The sequence below is a fragment of the Periophthalmus magnuspinnatus genome, chromosome 8 (genome assembly GCF_009829125.3).
Source record: "Periophthalmus magnuspinnatus isolate fPerMag1 chromosome 8, fPerMag1.2.pri, whole genome shotgun sequence".
Taxonomy (NCBI): domain Eukaryota; kingdom Metazoa; phylum Chordata; class Actinopteri; order Gobiiformes; family Gobiidae; genus Periophthalmus; species Periophthalmus magnuspinnatus.
The window spans coordinates 26,920,510-26,943,079 of NC_047133.1; the positions used below are offsets into that span (position 1 = coordinate 26,920,510).

Genomic DNA, 22,570 nt, shown 5'->3' on the forward strand with positions numbered 1-22,570 from the left:
CGCGATTCTGAAGGCGCCCTGGGCTCATGATGTCCATCACTGAAACAGTTATGACAGTTCAATTAAATGTGGCATCAAGAGAGGTAGGTGGACTCCCACACCAATCATCCTGTGAGAATGTCATATTTTTTCAATCATGCATATTGTCTCATTGAGCCTGCCTTTACAATAGCTTCAAAGCTCCACCTTGGCACTGGCATAGTGATCTCCACATTAAGCAATATGTAGTCATCACACAGGACTGGGAAGGTGACACTCTGAAGGCTATGATGTCACTCGAAATCAAAACGCTGAAACTAAGCCAAGCTTGGATAGAATAGGCATCCTTTTCATGAACACTGTACATTTTATACCCTCACTAATCCCAGAAAAAGGTCCCAGACAAGACTTCCGACAAAAGAGAGAGCAAGAAGTAGGAAAATGAGACATGTTTCACCTTCTTTAGAGTGTTTTATGTGACATGTTGCACCATGACAACATTGGTTTATAGCCATGGGCTCAAAACAGAGAAGAGTAGAATGATCCATCTTCTTTGAGGCTACTAGGTCAAATCCTTGGTTTGTTTTGGAAAATGCATACTTGACACATTCCTCTGAATAAGAAAATACTATGAGGAGACTCGTATACAGATTTATATATATATATATATATATATATATATATATATATATATATATATATATATATATATATATATATATATATATATATATATATATATATATATATATATATATATATATATATATATATATATATATATATAGTAGTGCTGTAAATTGTCCTCCGTTCTATTTACATCTTGGCCTACAATCACAAAAGGTTCATTTTAGTGAATCTACCATATACTGACTGAAAGGTGTCCTGCTGGCATTGATTTAACTAGATTTTTATCTGGAAAGACAACATGGCTAATGTTTCATGGAAAATAAAGTATGTAACAGTTTTGCTAATTTCATGTCGCTCCATGCATTTCAAATAAAATGGACTCACAAATTCAAGTAAAATTGCTATTTTCCATTCGAGTGCTGAAATCATAGCATAATGTGGCCAAGTGCTGTGAAACACAATTAGTCCTATAGTAAATCCCATGTCCCTGAAAGTTTCCCACTCACATTGTATTGAATTATTCCATGCAATTGAAAAATCCCTCGTACCCAAATTACTTTCCCATCAATTAACATTGGAGTCAGGACTTAACGGCATACTGTGAGGCCCCAACCGCAAAAGAGCGAGAGAGAAATCCCCGAGCATTACTTCCCTGAATTATCGTTGGAGACTGTGGTTTGGGTGAAAAATGTAGGAACCTTCTTCATCTTGCGGCAAACCACTTTTAACACTGTAATCCTCACTCCTTTATCTGCTTGGTTCCTATCCTTCAGCACAGCACTGGTCTCCTCCCTCCAAATGTTTCTCATTACTTTGCCATGTGCTTGTTTTCTCCCTAAATAACAGCCACCTCACCAAACTCTCATCACCTCTAATCTCACAAATTACCAGTGGCCCTGTAATACCATCCTCGCTGGCCCATTTTCACTCAAGTAAACAAATCCACCATGAGGAATTGATGGTATGGCCTGAAATTGTGGTTTAAAATGTTCGGAAACTGCTTTTAGAGTAAAGGTAAACAAATTGCTATTCCCAGTAAGAGGAAATTTACAGACTAAGTAAGCCATAATTATAAATAATGTTCAAATGTTACTTTTTTATTTTAAAATCATGCATATAACTTTGGATATGTTATTAAGTATTAAGCTGGGGTGGGCAATACTGATGTAAATGAATCTAAACATTGTTCAAATTAAGATTTTTTGGGGGGAGGGGTTTGAGCACCGAATAATCCTGGGAGCTATGTTGTCAGTGGTTTCATGCCCCTGTTAGGGTCACCCATTTCAAACAGGGTCAGACTAAGAGTGGTCCAGAAACCCTTTATGAGGAGTATGCAAGCGAGGCCAGTGACGTCACCCGGACCGGCGTTACCAGGGCCCCACCCTGGAGTGAGGCCCGGTGTGTGTGCTCCACAGCAAGTGCCTGGTGGCCAGGGGGAAGGAGCCTGAGCTTGTGCAGGAGGTTGAGCGTTACCGACTAGATATAGCCAGCCTCACTTCCACACACAGCTTGGGCTCTGGAACCCAACTCCTGCTATCCAGGAGGCTGGAGAGACCTGGCAGGCCCAAGTGTACTGTGAGGATCTGTTGGGAACATCTGGCAGAGCCCTCTGTCAGAGGGGCTTTTAACTCACATCTCCGGGAGAGCTTCTCCCAGATCCTGGGGGAAGCTGAGGACATGGACTCCGAGTGAGCCATGTTCTCCACGTCTATTGTTGATGTGGCTGCTCATAGCTGTGGTCATAAGGTTTGCGGTGCCTGTTGCGGCGGCAACCCCCAAACCTGGTGGTTGACACCAGAAGTAAGGGATGCCATCAGGCTGAAGAAAGGAGTTCTATAGTGTCTTGCTTGCTTGCTTGTGGGACTCCTGAGGTAGCTGATGAGTACTAGTGGGCCAAGCGAGCTGCGGTTCATGTCGTCGCAGACGCAAAAACTCAGGGTTTGGAGGAGTTCGGGGAGACCATGGAGGAGGACTATCGGTCGGCCTCAAAGAGATTCTGATAAACCGTTCGACGCCTCAGGAGGCGGAAGCAGTGCTTCACCAACACTGTTTACAATGCAGGCGAAGAGATGCTAATTTCAACTGTGGACGTTGTCGGACTGTGGAAGGAATACTTTGAGGATCTCCTCAATCCCACCGTCATGTCTTCTGTGGAGGAAGCAGACACTGAGGACTGGGAGGCGGACTCATCCATCACCCTTGCTGAAGTCACTGAGGTGCTTGGCTGACATGTCTCTGCAACATCATGTAGCCATTGGGAAGAGTGCCTGTGGAATGGCTGACCAGGGTGGTGGTCCCTCTGTTTAAAAGGGGGGACCAGAGGCTGTGTTCCAACTACAGAGGAATTAAATTCCTAAGCTTTCCCGGTAAAGTCTATTCCAGGGTACTGGAGAGGAGAATCCAACCAACAGTCAAACCTCAGATTCAGGAGGAGCAGTGTGGTTTTTGTCCCGGTCAGGGAACACTGGACCAGCTCTGTACTCTCCATTAGGTCCTCGAGGGTCCACAGGACTTTGCCCAACCAGTCCGCATGTGTTTTGTGGATCTGGAGAAGGCATTCGACCGGGTCCCTTGTGGTGCCCTTTGGGGGTGCTCCGGGAGTATGGGGTCTGGGGCCCTATGCTAAGGGCTGTCCGGTCGCTGTAAGACCGGAGCAGAAGCTGTGTTTGCGTTGCCGGCAGTGCATGTTGGACTCCGCCAGGACTGCCCTTTATCACCGGTTCTGCCCTTTATCACCAGTTCTGCCCTCTCCGGGTGGAGTAGTTCAAGTATCTCAGGGTCTTGTTCACGAGTGAGGGAAGGATGAAGTGTGAGATTGACAGGCAGATCAATGTAGCGTCTGCAGTGATGCGGTCGCTGTATCAGACTGTTGTGATAAAGAAGGAGCCTAGCCTAAAGCTCTCGATTTATTGGTCAATCTATGTTCCTCACCCTCACCTTTGGTCATGAGCTTTGGGTAGTGACCGAAAGGACAAAATGGCAGATACAAGCGTCCGAAATGAGTTTCCTCGGCAGGGTGGCTGGACGCTCCGTTAAGGTGAGGGGCTCAGTCACACAGGAGGAGGTCGGAATAGAGCCACTGGTCCTCCACATCGAGAGGAGCCAGCTGAGGTGGCTCGGGCATCTGTTCCGGATGAAAATAGATGGATGGATGGACAATAGATGGATGGACAATCCAACAGAAACTATATAAAACGCATCTACAAATATATTGAGAAATGTAAATGTAAAGGACTGCATTGTCCACAAAGTTCACTTTATACCAAGTTTTGAAAGATTATAACAAGTTTTTTCCGTGTGTATTATTGCACATCTTCAAAACAACATTCCCTGCATTTTAGATATTTTGATATATTGCCCATTTCTATTAGTAAGCAAACATTTCCGCCAATAGCATAAACTCCACATAGCTATACAATCACTTCTTTAAACCCAAGGTGGTGCAATAATACACATACTTCATTATTAACACAAGTGGCTACTACGTTTTCCTTGTCTTATGTCTGTGTATTGTTTCCATCCACATAATTTGTATTCTCGTACCACTGTAGTGTGTTAAGCAACAACTTGAGATCAAACTTGGTGCTCTGCTGGTTTAATGACCCATAGTGACTAGGCTGTCCTAACACCGTCAAACCAACACATTTACCATATGGCAGACTGGAGTCTTTAGTTTGTTAATGGCAGCTATCAGAATAACTGGTAATAGCAAGCCATAAAAGTAGCCACAGATGAAGTGAGACGAGTGCTGTTACTTTTTAGTGTGGTCCATGCCAGACGTATTAAACCAGGACTTAGAAACTTAAAAGCAATACCAAATAGGAAAGGGGGAAGCATTGTGATGATCATGAAAATGTTCACACTAATGGTACTGTACTACATTCCTATGTCTAATGTATTCAAAAAAGGCTCTCTAAGTTCACTGACAACTTTTTTAAATAACTGTAACCACAGGCTATGGTTAATGCAGACAGTGCACACGATGGTCCTGTGCAGAAACTATGAGAGGGAAAAAGTCTAAGAACCAACTCAGACCCTGTGCATGAGCATAAAAGCACAAAAATTATTAGCAATAATAACATGCAATATATTTAAAATAAACTAAGAGATTTAGCAAAGGTTATTAAACCTAAAATTAGTGAGTGGTATTTTCTCAATCCATACAATACTGTATAAAAGTTATGTTGACTGTGAATACAGAAAAATCTCCAAAGTACTAAAACTACTACCCAGCAGGAATTAAATTATTTGAAATGATATTCAGACAATAACGTTTTTGATAAGAAACCTTTATCCACACTATGTTTTACAAGTAGTAGTCCTTATCAGGAGCATACTATAATATACTACATACTGTACACACATAACCAAAAATATAATGTGCAACATTCATTTGAACATGAATGGCTCCAAATTATAACCACAGGTCATAAGTAATGCACCATTATATACAAAATGCTCTGTATGGTTTAACTATGTACACTTGAGGTAACAATGGTGTAAAGTCAAGGCCATTTCAGTCCAAAAATATAGGGTGGTTTGAGTAATACTGTTAACAGCAACAATAGTGGTTTGCAGTTTGAACATTTTCATCAATGTCACGTTGTAATAAATACACAAAAATACAAAATAATTCTACAGCTTAAAATGTATGGGTATTTTGGTAGATCAAAATATACATACTGTCCTATTCTATGTATATTTCTTCCACGTTTATGAGGAAAAATGGTCAGGATATAGTCATATGGTGAGGCTAGACAGCTGTATCAGACAATCTGCAAAACTGCTGATCTTGTAAGTTTTGCCTTTATTGGACAGTGTCGATTGTCAGTTGATTTGTGCTGTGTTATTGGATTTCAAAACATCCAATTATGCTCTCTAAGTCCCTGAGAACACTGAGATCAATTATAAATGAACCCTGAATGTAAATATATTGAGCACCATTAGTCCCATCCAAAGTTCTGTTTGCTCATTTCATAAAACAGCTGGTTGTATGGTCTGTAGAAGTCTCTAAGCCTTTGTAGGACCTCAGTAGGAATCTCGGGATGGGGTCTCCCTTTTGACTTGCCCAGACAGCGGGGCCTACTGCTCCCCTCAGGCTTCTTGAGACATGGGAAACCCTTGGTTTCATTGAAATAAAAATGTTTATCCGATACGACTCTTTTCAGACCCAGAAAGTCCTGCACCCTCCCCATCTCCCCAGCGGGGTCAGACACTAGCCTCTCTCCACTCACAAAGAGAAAGAGATCACGGTCAAAGTGCTGGAACCAGCTGTCCATGTGTTTGGCATACAGGCCGATCCGCACCGCGCTCCATGTCGTGTCAATCTCTGAGCTGGAGGAGTTCTTAAAGGCCAGGCTCTGGAATGAGGGGAGTCCCGGGTTCTTAGTCAAAGTTTGGGTGTAGTCTGATATGGCTCTGGTCACAGGGTCCCGCACCACCACAATGAGCTTGGTTTGACAGTTCATGGAGCAGATCCGAGCTGGAGCTTCTTTAGTGACAAAGTAGCTGGGGGTCTTCTCCATGGTGATCTGGCCATCCAGGGTCCGTGGCATTAAGTTCCTACATGAGAAAAAGTAGACATGTAGTAGGAAATAAGTAAATACACTGTAGAATATTTGTCTCTATTAACTGAGATCTTACTGTTCAAATATCTAAGGACAAATTTTTTGGGTCAGAATCAGTTTTGTTTATTGCTAGAGAACAGAATTCACAAACTAGGAACTTGCGTCGGTGTTATGCTGCAACATTAAACTATAATATATATAATATAATAATATAATATATATGATATAATAATATAAACAATGATCAAATAGAAATAAGGACATTATTATTATTATTATTATTATTATTATTATTATTATTATTATTATTATTATTATTATTAATTATAGCTATTTGAAGTGACAGTATCTGGTGTTATAAATTGTCGTATTGGACAAAATCATTGTACTTTTTGGCATGTTGCCTGTACAGTGTAATAAATAACCTGATTAGGCTATTATTATTTATACATGGCAAAACATTGGGTCTTCTTGCCATGTGTCCTACGTTGCTCTTATGCTTTGCACTCCTCTAACAATCCACTCACAATAGGTTTAATAAGCCACAAAACCTCAAAAGCCTTTTAACAGTAATTTTGTACACTTTTTTTTAAGCCTCTTTTCCTATGAGAGCAAAGTACTCCCCTTCCCCACCTCCACAACTACCCATCCCCACCACAGGCCTAAACACAAGAGGCAGAAAGTACTGGGAAGGATGAATAGATACTGATATTTTGAGTTAATACTGTTAATAGTATTAAAATATGTATTAGCTACACATAACCGGGCAAGAATAAGTAGAAATAAACTACTGGAAAGCAACAGAAAAATTGTACACTCCGGGAATCAAACCTGCAACCCTCTAGCTATGAGGCAGGCATCACAAACCACTATGAGGCAGCCACATTTTGTTTATTGAGCTGAAACTATGTGAGAAAGACTTGTGGTATATCTGGATTTTGTACATGACAAGTGAATAATAGACACAGTTAATTAAGTACAATGTCTGTAGTTAATTTTCCAAACACAGTTTACAGTGTCTTACTGGAAACAAAGGCTTTAAAGTGGTTTCCTTAAAATAAACACAATATGAGCCTGTGTATTTTCCAACTGTCAAAGAACAAAAAAGCTCTTCATAAAAGTGGAAGATTTATGGAACATAAGTGTTAACAGTAATATTATGTATGTATTATGTACAAGGTCATGGCTCAAATATTTATTTACACAAATGGAAATGAACTGGCATGCACTTGATTTGGCACACTCAAACATTTCGGAGAAATCTGGATTTTAGTAAGACAGCATTAGGGTAAATGTTTTGTCGGCCTGCTTTATTGTGAGAGTAAAGCAGGCCTGAGGAAGCTGATAAAAATAGTTTTATAGAGTATTAAGCAGTGGTTTAGTATGATTTTAAGTGACTGGACTAGGTCTGAGGTTTAAATCAGAGATCATTATAGGCCAGATTCAAACTCATAAAATGTATTTTAGCTCTCAGAATATCTTGTTTTCAAATTATAAACACTCGGGGAAGGAGTTTTATACTTGGCGTGGCAAGCATACAAATCTCTCAAGAAGAAATGAACTGCCTGTGGCCAATGAATGTGCGCCTTGGCACTATCCAGTCATATCACTCATAGTTGAGTTAATAAGCTTTGTATTCTAAAACATGTGATTGATCTGTTGGTTCTAAGTTCAGAATTGCAGTAACAATGCTTATGACAAAAAGGAAAGTGAAAAATATTATTAAAAAGCTTTAAATCATTTATGTGCAAATCAAAGATGTTTGAGTTTTCCATTTATTTAAAACTAAGACTTCTCAATTCATCACATTAAATGATCCCTATAATAAAGACTTTTAATTGATTTATTGCAAATTAAAGGAGCTCCAAATGGCCTGCTTTGCCTGCCTGTCTAATCGATATGTCTGTCTCTATGACTGATTACTCACTGCTCTGCATAGGTGTGGAGGGGTGTCATCTCCTCCATGTACAATCCTGGATATGTCCTTCCTGAGTGTCACCTGAGCAGATGACCATAACTTGGCTCCTGTACTCATGAATACTTAATGAGCTGTGTCCATGTTGGTCCCTATCCCGCTCATCAGTCTGCCTCATCACAGAATAATCAATACCGGCTATTTTCACTCATAAATCTGAGATGTCAAGTCAGGAGTAAACAGATCGACCATGATTTATAACATGTCGTTTCTGTCATTGTTTGTGGATATGTTTATTACATGTAGATAAAAGTGCACAGTAACTATGGATTTACTTGTTTATATTTTTTCAAGGTGACTGGAAGCTTCCACACTATGGTGTTAAAGTTATTCATTTTTATGGAGATAAGTGAGGACGCCACTGGGTCAACCTACAGGTCAAATCTGTGGAGAGGTGATCCCACACTCACAATGAATCACTGAGAAGAATGCTTTTTGTTTTTCAACGTATTTACATCAATAAAAACAGCTGTAGTTGGATAGATACATGGTGGATAACATTAATGCAATACTGTGTAACATTTCAGGCCTGTTTTATGTTAATATAGGACTGGCAGGTCAAACCAGATGTCTGACAGGAGGGATTAGCAATATGAGGCAAGATGGGCAATGCAAGTTTGTTTTATTTACAGCATTTGATAACAAATGTGGTAGTAGTACCAGAATGAAATCATTTGTAGTAAGTAATACAGCATGAATGTATAACTAGCAGTATTTGTAGTATGGGGCAGAGGCATCGCATTTTATGTTTATATGAAAACAGTGAACATTAATAATACTTTTACCTAACTGATATATGTATAGGAGCGTGTTCTTGACTTTAGTTTATATCCTGCCTGTATCTGTTTTATTCTTGTACCATTAAGATGTTTTGGATTTAGCCACATGTACATTGGCAAGCCTCGCTGACAGACCACATTAGGTTGGAACTCCCTGCTGTTTAAAGGATGTAGCTCTTTTCCTCCCTGAAGAGTGGTAGCGCCGATTACACTGCTGATATGTTCTTTGCTGCCGTCATCAAAAGATTAAATGCTAAAACTCGGCAATGAGACCACAAGACTTCCTGCCTCCAAGGATATAGGTGGTTTAAGAGCAGTAATATACATCCCCTGAAGAGTCCAATTTAAAGCAAGTCTGCTGCCAAACCAAGATGGCTGTGTAATCTTAAGGCACTTTCAGGTGAATATGGAAATGGTTTGCAGTGATATGGGTAGTGAGAAATGCAGCAAAAAAGGTATAAACAAGTGATCTATAGGCAACGCTGGGTTGTGCATCAAATGGACCTGTGAAGAAGTTCATGCTGGCTCTGATGCAAAGATTGGTTTAATTCATTATTTTAAGAAGTGTAAAAAAATCTGTTCTTCTGCCACTCAAAACCTGGTGCAAAGAAGATTTTAACCATGAAGCCATTGCTAAGTCTATACTTTCTCTACAGCTTAACTTTGATAGTAGCCAATCATTTCAAATAATCAGGTTTTAATTCTTTCTCCCCAAGTACACACACATACACACATCACAGTTTCTCTTAAATAGTATATTAGTCAAGTGCTCCAAGTAGTGCAATGCCATGGCAGACAATAATTGGTAATGCTATAGGTCTGTTATTGTTACATTCACTGTGAGTTTTGTGAGTTTAGTGCACTGACAAAAGTTCTACAGAAGGTCACTGGTGTCAAAGCGATACACTGCGCTGATGACAAAGGGATCATTATTGTGGGTGTGAGTCTACTATAAAGCCGTACTGAGTCGCCATACTGTCTCACGGCCCTTGCCTAAAAAGAAACGGCAGTAACAGTAGTAGCCTCAATGTATCACAGCAATTAACTTGTTAAGAGCAAATGTCCCCTGAGGTCACACTTGAACTTGGCTAACAAAATAAAAAAACATATACTTCAAAAGCCTTGGTATTTAAATGTCACACTTAATCCAAACTATACACGTCAAACTGTCAATACTTCTGTTCCCACAACCAATCTCTGTTCTCCATTGAGAGCAAGTGGACCCTCCTGGGAAACCACATGACTGACAGAACTAATGTTGCCACCTACAGAATACATTTTGTCTGGCATTTTTGCTCTTAATAATAATGTAAAATTGTGAAGGAATGGGGGCGGTTTGCAACAGGAGGTTAAATCTAAGTATTACATTTTGTTCTATTGAGGTTACAGCAGGATGCCCTTTGTGGCTTGTCATCAGACTAATTTTTCTTATTTAATAGGAAGTTTATCAGATGAATCACTCATTAAAATATTTCAGGTTTATTTAAGCTTATGTTATTGTGTCTTTTCCACACAATTTTATTTCTGGAACAACAATGATGCAGTGTAAGTAGCACCATCAGTAAACATCATCAACTTGGCAGACAGAATGCACATAAAATGAGTTGTGCATAGCAGTAACTAGTTGAAATCATTACTGAAGGTAGTTGTGGACACGTTTGGGTTATATAATGTAAACAAGCAAACATTACCAATTACTTTTACTCAAAATACTCTTCTTCTTAGTACAGATTTTGAGTTTCTCACTTCTAGCTTTCTCACTTCTCAGTAAAGACTGTGTAACTAGGAGAAAATGGAAGATTAAGATCCAAACATGTGTGTGATCGGTGGTAGCACATGTGTGTAGGCGGGACTGCAGCCTATTTCATTGATGGGGTAATTTGTGTGCGGTGCATGAGGTCCAGCTTAACGAGGACCCCCAATAGGAAGTGAGGTCACTGATGGCTGCTAATAACTTTAAGATTTCACATTTGAAAAAAATGAGCAGCAGATCCCAAATGGAAGTTAACTGTGTGAGAGTGTTGTGGCATTGATGCTATTATCATCTGCACTGCTCCTATATCTCACTTTACTTATATGGGCACAGATGTATTGAGGCACATTACATAATGACCAGTAGCATAATCTAATAGTAGAGATCATTTTACTGGACCTTATTTACACATTTAAATCTGACATTATGTCCATATTCAATACAAACATGTCATATTTTGAAATAATATTTTTAATTCAATGTAAGCAGGTCTGTGAGGATAATACAATTTGATGTTGGCAAAAACAGCACATTCACAATCTCCCTTGTACTAAATTGTGGCATGCCTGAAAGCTCATTGTGCTCAGTGTGGACCACAATGCACCTTGAATGATTTTAATTCCCACCATATGGGGTGTTAGTGTGGGCCTTTGCCAATGAACACCACCAGAGCCCAACTCCAGCCAAAGCACTATTAAGGCACACAGCAAGTCGACATTTAAAGAGACCACTTCCTGGTCTGTTACACCAATCAGAACCTTTTGCCTCTGGCTTTAGGCTGAACAGCACAACAAGGTGTTGCTCTCCTGCTGGAAATGAGTGCCCTGTAATATGGTCATTTTTTCCACATTTCAGCTGTCACAAACATACAGCAATGTTTGAAATATGTGGCAGTGGAGAGGGAAACCATGCAAAAAGGGCCAAAGTAATTTGATAAGAAAATAGACAGGTTTTTCAAATGGGTTTCTATGTAGTAGAAATATAATATGTAATAATACACATGTGATAATAGTTAGCTTTTAGATTTTTGTGAACTGAATTAAAATGTTATTCTCATTATAACTTTGCATCTATTCTATTGGTTTAAGTGCTAAAAGATAAAACAATAGCTTGAATAGCTCTACAGATCTTGGCCCAGTAGTTTCACATGTTTTTTGCAATAAACATTAACATCTTAATAGAAACAAGCAGGTGGTGGAACCTCCATCAGACAAGTTACATATTGTACCTTTAACATGAGTTGTCCCTTGTAAACTTATAACCAAGATACACTTTATACACGTTATTGTTGTATTTGACTCATCTCTCAGTGCCTCTGGGGCATCTCCTCAGGAGCAGTGAGCACTGAACCATCTCTGTGAGCTTGTTGTTTGGCTTGGTCAGGACTACCTTAGCTGGAGGATTTTACCTATGGTGCATGTTTTGGGTTGATGGGGGAACATGAACATTTAAATTTTTTCTGGTCTAAGTAAATTAACATAAATCTATCTCTTTTTTAGTTCATTGACATACCCTGAAAGGACCCACAATAAATGTTAATAGGAATCCAATTGTGCATGGCATTTGGTACCATAGTTCTAGGTCAGCACATTGACAAGAGTGTAAAATACTGACTTTAATTAAAAACCATCACAGAATGGAAAAAGCCATTAATCTAATGATTTCCCACACTGCTTTGTTATACTAGCAAAAGGTACAAAATTGAAAGGCAACCAACGGAAATGTTTGCATTTAAACATGAACTTCAAACAGAAGAGAGAAAACATAAGCAAGCTCTTCCAAAACCACATAATGGCGACAAAGCCGTGACAATCAGGGCGATTGTGCCATGGAAAGCCAAAGTTTGAGAGTCTTCTGTGGTCTCCTCTTTAGTCCCACATGAAACCCATCAGTCTAGTCAGTGCACTTAGAGCCATAAAACAACACACTCAATCATTACATCTTCACTGGGTTCATTTTGATGCACTATTTGTGGTTTTTCCATTCCCGTAATAAGACTTTAGGCACATATATGTGAACAAGATAAGACGACAGACAAACAAAAGCATGCAGAGAAAGGGTACCACTTGCCAGTGATAACGTTCATTGTAAAGCTAGGTCTGCTGTTTAATTTGCAGAGGTGGGTAGAGTAGCGAAAAATTGTACTCAAGTAAGAATAACATTACTTCAGAATAATATTATTCAAGTAGAAGTACGAAGTAGTGGTCCAACTCGACTTGGACTTGAAGGTCAATGACTTGGGACTTGACTTCAGCTCTGTGACTTGAGAAGATTTGATGATTCTCCTAAAAAAATATGCTTAATTTTTTTACATGCTTAATTTTAAAGGAACAAACTGGAACATGTCCCTCCCAACTTTTCTATTTGTTACTAGGGATGTTACAATTACTGAAATACTGTGATGTTGTATTGACAAATATCTTACAATAATATTGGGGGCTGTCACAATGAATTGGATTACAAGCTCCCCTGCTTAAATGCATTGTTTTGTTGCAGTAACAGTGTGAACTGCATAAACCATGATCCTTCACTCTATTTCAATGCAAACTAAATAAAGAAACTCTTTGGATTATGACACTAATGATTTATATTCTAAGGTCTTTTTAAAAGAAAAAAATAGCATGTCTACAATTCTGTTAGCCTCTAAAAAATATCTCAATAAACAGCGACAAGGCCAGGCCAGCGACAATCAGGGCAATTGTGCCATGGAAAGCTTGACTTTGCCTGTCTTTGACTTGGGACTTGATTTGGACTTGAGGCAAAAGACTTGAGACTTACTTGGAACTTGCCAAACCAGGACTTAGTGCCACCTCTGCTTGTAGACTTACTCACAGTGGAACGAGTAACCAGAACTTTTACGCAAGTAAGTTCTGTTACTTGAATAAAAATATTACGCATGTACTCAAGTAAATGTAACTAAGTATTACCCACCTGTGTTAAAGTGATCCAAAAATATATGTTTTCAAATTAAATTTTTTGGTAAGTTGAGACTTCTCAACCCAACACTTACATTCAACAAGTATCATCTGTAGCATTGCCACAGTAATCTCCTGACAAATTTAAAAACTAAATATCACAACCCAAATAATGTCAATTTTCAGGAAATGTGCCTGGAAACATCAGGTCTGCTGTAGGTATTTATGAAACAGAGACATGCTGTGAGGAGGGGAACAAAAGAGGAACAAGGGTTCATTAAAGAAGAAAGGGGAGGATGTGGTGAGGATGAGGGGCAGCTCATGTGGTAACGGGGAGACAAGTGGAGAAGATAAGACTCAGAAGTGTGTGTGTGTGTGTGTGTGTGTGTGTGTGTGCGCGCGCGCGCGTGTGTATGTGATTTAGCATGCTAAAATTAACAGTGAGTGCTTCCATGTGTCCGTATGCTAGCACTTAAGATACAGCTAAAGGCTTAGGCTGATTAAATTACAGTTTCAGGGTCCTCTGTCAAACCCTAGTTTGCCAAAGTACTAACCTGCCACATGCTGCTCAAATTTACGGTGCCATATAGTGGTGTAGCTTATATTAGGCATAACAATATGACCCCCTGCAGTGTAAGTCATAATCTGCATGCTCACTTGCAGTGATCTTTTAAGCATTATGCATGCCATTGTATGCATTTTTGAACAAGCATGTTTAAGTATTAAGGTTAGCTCACTAGACACCCAAAGTGCATTTACACATTTTCTGGTTTTCCACATACCACCTTAAGCATCTAAAGTTCATGATACCTAAAATATCCCACCCATTAAGATGGAAGGGGTTTTATTTACCGTATGTGATCAGCATCATATGTAGTCTATTGTAATGAAAGATGAACACTAACCTGACCATGTCTTGTAATCTTTGACAAAATAATGGAGCATTTTTTTCCATAAACATAACAAAATTAGATTTATGATCCAAATACATAATTCAAAAAGTGAGGATGTGCACAGACCAGTTCTCTTGACCCTTGACCTTCTTGGCTGCTTCAACCTGCTTTTTAAAAATAGATTTACACACTAGACCACTAATCATCACCAGGTGTTATATATTTAATAATAAACTTTAGATGCTAGCTACATTTATGAAATACACAATGGGATTGTTATGAATAAACACTTTTATCCCAAATATCTGCCTTTTATGACATTTATTGTGGTTTTCAAGTGATTGCAATTATTGCAAAATAACTATAGTTTTTTTAATGAGCAAAAGTCATTCGAATAATGATGCCACTTAAACCTAGAATATACCACTATATTTACACTGAGGCCTGCAGCTTTATTAGACGTCAGTGCCCTGAGCTCTACATGTATTTCATAATAATTTTATTGGTTTAGGTTTTGAGTAAAGTAATCAGAGATATCGCAGCAAAAATAGGTTTTAGCCAATAAAATATATAAGCCCTGGTTCCCACAAGTGGCTGAAAAGTACCATTAAAAACTAAACACAGTTACTTTGCGACATTGTGTAATTGCAATTTATGGGATAAAAAGCTTTGTTGTGTTTTTCGCCGTTGGTATGGTCGTATAGATAAGGTAAATGAGACAATAAGTCTACTTGTAGTTTACTATAAAACACTGTACCTGTACCAAGCTAGTCCTTTGTCGTAAAATCTGTCAAAGAAGTGCGGCTCTGAGCCCACGGCTCTCACGTCCGGGTGAATGCGCAGAAACTCCAGTAATGCCCGGGTCCCACCTTTTTTCACGCCGATGATAATCGCCTGTGGGAACCGCTTAACCCCAAACGTGTTGGACACCTGGATGCTGTTGCTTGGCTGCGCGTATTCGACTGCGTCCACCTGCTGAACCCCGGTGCTGTTGTGCGCGTCAGGGAAGACACGGGACGGTAATTCATCAGCAAAATCATAGTCAATGAAGTTGTCCTGCTGGTAGAAAGTCCTGGGGACAGAGTCACAAAGTCCGCTGAGGCAGTAAAAGAAATAGGAGCAGATCAGGAGCATGGTAAAGAACAAGGACGCTTTGGACAGAACCTTCCCAGAGTTGAACCTGCCTCTGCATCCGCTACATCCCATGAGTTGATTTCCTGCTCGGAGCCAAAGAGTCAAAACAGCATGCTTCTTGTTTCTCCTCCAGCGATCACAGGGCAATCTAAACTATTCAGCCAAGAACCTGTTGCGTAAAAGCGTGCCAGTGTGAACAGCGGTAGCGCAGTTGCCGCCGTGGATCTTCATAATCTGTGAAATGTTTCTGAACTGTTCAGTGCGCTCTGTGCTTCTCACCAATCTCTCATCCAAGGTTGCGCTCTCCTACGCCCTTTCATAAAGTCTCCACCCTTCCGCGTCTAGCTATAGGACAAACATGTCTCATGGGAGGATAAACTTACTTCATTCACGGTCAGTCATTCCTAAAACTTTAAAATTTACCCTAAAGGCCAGTGGAAGACCTTTAATAAATTGTAAAAATTGTGAAATAGCCTATATTTATTTGTGCATAGCTATTAATCAAAAACAATGTTGAGCCAAAGCATATGAGCTCTCTTCTGTAGACTCTAGGTTTTACAAATGTAAACTGAGAAGGCACAGTGAAATCATCTTGGCCCTTTGAACTTTTATGATAGATGATGCTAAGTGACAGATAGCAGCCCTGGGGATGTCTACCCAAAACCTATTTCAACCTAATGCTGACCCAGTGCCCCCAACATCATGGCTTACCTTTGACAATAAGCCTATGGCATTTATGAGAGACTCCACAGGAAGGATCCACAGTTTGTAAGCCTGTATAGAGTTACCACAGAGTTTTTAAAAGAATGATTGAAGCAGTTAGAAAAGTTGAGATATATAAAAAAAAAAGTGCCAGATGGAGTATCTTGGGGCAAGATTTTGTCACAGGGTGATAGCAGATGAATTCAGTGCCTTGACCTCTTGTGTCTACAAAAACTGACACACACAGACCACCATAGTTAGATAGTTCTTGACTCTTACCAACAAATTTGTAGTTTAAGAGCAAGTCCCTTTCTCAAAATGCAAAATGGTAAAAGGTAGACACAACTCTTAAAAGTCAACAAACAAAACCTTTCACTGCTTAAACGGCATGTGCATTGGCAGCTTTTGGGGCGTCTGATGAGGTTGGTCACAATGAGGTTGAGATGTTAATTTGGCCCATGTTTTCATCAGACATTTTATTTGCTTTTCCCTCCACACTAATTGCTGTGTTTGGAGTCATGCTGACAGGTATGGCCCAAATATAAACAGTCAGATTAGGTAAACAAATATAAGAAGAATGCAAGCCATTCGATTGTTAGTAGTTGTAGTAGCACATATCCTGCCGTAATGAGTCCTAAGGCAAGATGCACCAAGAATGAACTGCAACATGTACAAGATTGCCGGAAGAAATCCATAACTCCAAAAGGCTTACCACTCTGCCACAGTGCAGTCTAGTTTGTTAATCACGAAATGACAGTTCTCATGCGTAACATAAACTGCATTATCAAAAGATGGATTCTGCTTATGCACCTTAATCATAATATACATCCTTTTGTGTGCAGGTGCGTTGCTAAATATTTCCATTGCTAGAGGCCTGTTCGGATGCGTACATGTGTCTGCCATTACTGCAAATTACAAATAGCCAACTCCACAACGTTCCGCTCTCATTTAGTCATTTCCACCTCAAGGAAGACACTGTCGGCCAAATACGCCTCAGCCACCATTAGCCATAGAGATACACAGTTAGCTGGGATGCATCTGAATCCAATTCCATCAATATTTAATGCAAATTAACTGTAAACTTGCTTTCTCTACTGTTTGGAATCATCTGTATGAGTTCTGTTATATTGAGGGTTATATTATTATTATTATTATTACTATTATTATTATTATTGTTATTATTATTATTATTATTATTATTATTATTATTATTATTATTATTATTATTATTATTATTATTATTATTATTATTAATAATAATAATAATAATAATAATAATTTATTGATTTATTTATTTATTTATTTTTAAGATGAGGCCATTGTGGTTATTGGTACAAAAGCTCATCCAAAAACAACCAGATTATTGCTCTATAATCTTAGCATCAAAAGTGCAGTGCTTTTGAAGAGACAAAGGACTTTTTGTTAACATGTAAGATACGCAGTGGCCCTCAGGTAGATGAGCACAAAAGCCAGCAACAAAGTGAGCCCTGTAAGCCACACCCTGCACCTAAATCTCTCCAACTTTTCATGTAATTCTCTAAGAATGATGGATGGATTGCTGGTCGCAAGCAAAGCCTATCTTCCTGTATGATTTAGTTCCACAGCTCTTCCTGTTCTCCTCCCACTCCCTGGCCCACTCGACCTGACCTAAGCACAGGTGTAGCCCCTTCTTTTTGACAAGAACAACCCTACAGCACTCAGCTTTACTTTATTTCCTGTCTTATCATAACTTTTAAGTAATGGTCAAAATGTTGCTTTGATAATTTGTTGGAACTGGTAAATTAAAAACTAGACCTGATAAAAGCTTTTCTCACTCCAGGCATGTTTTAACTGAGAAAAAAAGTGGCAGAAATACTCAAAATACAAAGTAAGTAAAGGTACTAAAATTGTATATTTCACAGTTCAGAAATGTGAAGTAGTAAGTCCAGATATCTCTAAAATGTGGTAATGTAGAATATCTATAACTATTAAGGATATAGGGATGTTAAGATTACAATCTAGTCATAAAAACATATTAAAAGATAATCACACATTTTATGAGCAAGAATTTGTGATTTAAATGTATTTAAATTTATAGGCTACTCTAAAAAAGTGAAACTAAATAGAAATTGTTGGCTATAAATGTCACATTAACATTACTTTTTCATTATACAGGTTGGTGATGCATCAACAAATGTGAAATATTGTGAAATTTATACACATTTTTCTGTTTTTTAGCCTGGTGGCACCACTTGATTGTGTCCATAGCAATAGATAAACTTAATGGTATGCTGTGGACCATTCCCGTCAAGACAGTACCATCTCCACGGAGCAGGCGGCGGATCCTCCACCAGAAAAGTAACATAATGCACCTTTAGGGACAGAACTATTTTTCATTTTTTACTTTTGCCACTGACAGTTGTCTACCCAGACCCATTCACTTTCTTGACCCAAATAATGGACTGCAAAATTTCTGTTGTATATTTATGTTATGTGGGTAAATTCTGAACAGGAAATGTTGCTCTGCCCACCAAGTTTATGCTTACTGCGATTATTCTAAACTATATACCATTATTCCAGGTAACAACAAAAACCCATCTAGTTACTCTTACATGTTATAAAGCATTATTCTCAAATTTGGACTATGGATCAGAGCAGTACTACTTAGATAATGTTAGAGACCCAAGTTTCACATATTTCAAATGCAAACACAAGCCCATCTGAGCACTGTAGACCAGCTGCACACAATCTTTTTCAAAGTGTCTTTCATCTGTGCAGTAAAAACCTCAAATGCCTTTCCAGAAGCAAGCCTGTACAGGAGTCACATGTGTGTTTTTACCTTTATTTACCTTCTCTGGGTGCATTATTGGAGCAGAGCATCTAGGCCGGAGGGAATCAAAATGAATGGGAATCGCAAGCCACAAAAACGCCTTGCTTGGCTAAATCTACGGCTGCGTGGTGACAAGTGGGCTCTGATGTCGTGTCCACCCCCCCCCCCCCCCCCCCCCCCCCCCTCTCTGTGTTCTGGGCCTGTTGGTTGAGTGTGGGATGGATTGCTGCAGACAGTGAGAAATAAGACAGAAAGTGAAGGAGAGAGAGGTTAAAAAAGAGACAAGGATGATTAGCTGTGGGTAGAGTTTCATGCCTGGGAGCTCACTGTGGGGATTCACTATGTGTGGCTGCAAATCTGACAGACTTAAGAAACCTTTGTCAGTTATAGGATCTACAACACGCAAATAATACTTTGAAATCATGGTCAAATCTTAACTTGTTTATGAAATCTAGTTCACAACTGATTTTCAACATACAGTATTCAACATACAATTCTAAACAAGTACACTTAAAAAAGGCACTATAGACCCTCATCATTTGTCAAGTAGTAGGAATGTTTACTCAACAAAATTTAAAAATGAACCAAGAGATCAGATCTGTGGAGAGGCAACCTTACTCATAGTAAGAATGCATGTTTTTCAATTTATTTTTGAGCAATAAAACATGAATATATACAAAATAGATAAACACAATGGTTTATGGAAAGATGTGAAATATTCCAAGAAAAGCAATAACTTCTCCATACAGACAAGAAGGTTTAGTTTGGTTTAGGACAATGTACAGAGAGATTAAGCTCATAAAAACAGAGATGTTCCACTCCAGATTATAGATAAATAGCTAGTTTCCATCTGCAGTCCCTGATTTACAGAAATAAATGATACAGGCAATTACATTCAGTCAGCAATAATAGTAATTCACACTGTTCACTGTCTGGCCCACACATACATTCACACAATATCACACAACAGACTCCCCACCATGAAAAATTATACAGTGCATCTTAAGTATGTTGCCCATATGATGGAAATTCTTGAGTGAAAAACCTTGACGCCTTCAGGTCAGTGTATCGGTTTAGTCCCATTGTCTCATTCAGTGTTACAACTTGTAATTACAGGCAGTTACATTCTGAAAAATGTTTGTGGCTGTCCCGTTCTGGTTGGACTTAAATTTTGATTGCCATGACGTCAGATGCAAACCACAGCCATGCCTTTATGTGTCGCTGTCACCCTCTATTTCTATTTTGCATTTTCTCCATCTGTGCAATGGCCCAACTGCTACAATACTGAGCTACTGTTGTCACACCAGGATTGCTAAAAAAAAATATAAATATATATATATATATATATATATATATATATATATATATATATATATATATATATATATATATATATATATATATATATATATATATATTAGAAAATCTTCCAGCATTCATTGATACAATTACATAGGTTCACTAAACACAATAATCAGCGCAAACAACAATACAAATAATAATAACAATAATAATAATATTGAATCATGGTTCTTTTGGTTTTCCATACATACTCTATCATCTATTAAACATGACTTTCTAAAGTATTAAAAAAAAGAACAGAACCTTTACGGTCACTCATTTTTACTCTTTACTTTTTGTTACTGAAACGTGATATGAGACGCTTTCCCCCGTGGGGCCGGTCTGAATTTCACAAGAATGTAAAATCAACTGTGATTCAAAGAAGCAAACCATCAGCTGGGGCTCTTGTTGGTGTTTAGGCCAAAGGGGACAAGAGTGTACTAAATATCTGACCAACCAGGTTGAAAATAGAACAAGACCAAGATGAATGAGGTGAAAAAATGCAGCCTGTTACTGTTGAAGTTTTTATTGTTGCTTAAATGTTTGAAGTTGAGATAAGCTTGAAGTAAGCTTCAAGTTTGAAAAGTAATAGTTGAAGAATATCAGGCAGGCCTATTAGTGGCATAGCACGGCCTTATAAGTTTCATCTTTTCATTTATATACATGTCAGTTTTTCAATACCAGGCACCAGTAGGTTCCTGTATGACAAAAATTTAGCGGGTTTGGTGGAGTTCCCCTACTGTAAATAAAAGCACATATGATGACACAAATAAACTGCAAAGAAATACTATGTACAATAATTAAAGTTAACAAAGATAAACACATAGGCCTGTACATGACACGTGTGGTAAAAGGCTAAAGATAGAACACCTTTGTAAAATTAAATAGATTACAGGTTTCTGATTGACTTCTAATTACTGAGGCCTGTTTCTGCACTGGGGTTAGCAATCAGTGCAACCAAAGGGGCAATTTGGACTATTAAGACCACCCATCTGAGGCTTATGGGGGGTCCCTAGGTTCTGTATGAAGTGTATGTAAAATATAGCATAATGGAATGGCAAAGACTCAAAGGATTTTTTTTTTTTAATTATTATTCTTTCTCAAACCATGTGCATCCTTTGAGTGAAGATGAGCAGCCACAAACTGCAGTGAGCTGGAGTTAGCAGAGTGGGTTGGTACAGGTTGGGCATCATACTTAGGAGTGTATGCAAGGAGTATGGGAGGTCAAGTTGTAAGCAAAATATTCAACTACTGCCTGAGTACTACAAACAGTTTTTGTGTTTGCACTCTGTAGCAGCTGTATGTAAGTCCAAGGAAAGAACTTCGAATTGGTCAACTGTGACTCACATTTGGGATGTGAGCAAAGACTGGACTTTTAGGTCTGATCCATAAGATGAGCCTCCATATTAGGATGATGGTATTCTACATTCAAATGCTTCATAATAATACAAAATCTTTTATGAAGCCATGTGGGTGATAATGTTGGCCATAACAGTGTGAACCAAATAAGTAGGTAATCTTGATGTTATCCTAATTGGTGTAAGTTTTAACTGTGTTATCTAATCTCTCCTCTCTGATGTGAACACTGCCAGTCCCACTCACCTTAGTGTGTCTTTGAAGCTCCCTGTCCGAGTGGTTGTGCTGTCTCTGTGCACTATATCCCCCAGCACATCAGAGTCCTATTGAAAAACATACTTTACTTGTTCAGAAAGACGGTGCTATTGAAGCAGGTGGAGCCCCAAACTGGAATGTGATCATGTGATTAGGCCAACAATAAGAAGCCACGGCAGATGAACCAGCACTTTGAAACTTGTGTATTGTTTATTTTCACTTGGGAGCCCTCATGCCTGGGATTTGGAAGGATGCTTTCTGGATTCAGCTGGCATCAGGATTGTGTTTCAGTAACAGTAATCCCACACATATTGCAAATGTTGACATTTTTGTGGAAGATCTGTGCATATGAGGGTTTTTTTGCTTTCTTCGCAAAGACTATAGTGGCTATAGTTGGTCTGACTTGAATTATACTATACAAGATATTGATAATAAATACTACAACACAAAGGTACTCATTCATAATAATCAGTGAGGGGAAG

The 22,570-nt window shown here is 38.8% G+C and overlaps 1 protein-coding gene across 1 annotated transcript; it reads right to left on the reverse strand.

Moving 5' to 3' along the window:
- Positions 1-5,348: 5,348 nt before the first annotated feature.
- On the reverse strand, positions 5,349-15,888 carry LOC117374845 (heparan sulfate glucosamine 3-O-sulfotransferase 6-like). Its single transcript, XM_033971043.2, has 2 exons — positions 15,249-15,888; positions 5,349-6,171 (listed from the first exon to the last, which is right to left on the reverse strand). The coding sequence occupies exons 1-2, from the start codon at positions 15,695-15,697 to the stop codon at positions 5,553-5,555; spliced, it is 1,068 nt and encodes a 355-aa protein (XP_033826934.1). The 5' UTR covers positions 15,698-15,888; the 3' UTR covers positions 5,349-5,552.
- Between the last annotated feature and the right edge of the window lie 6,682 nt (positions 15,889-22,570).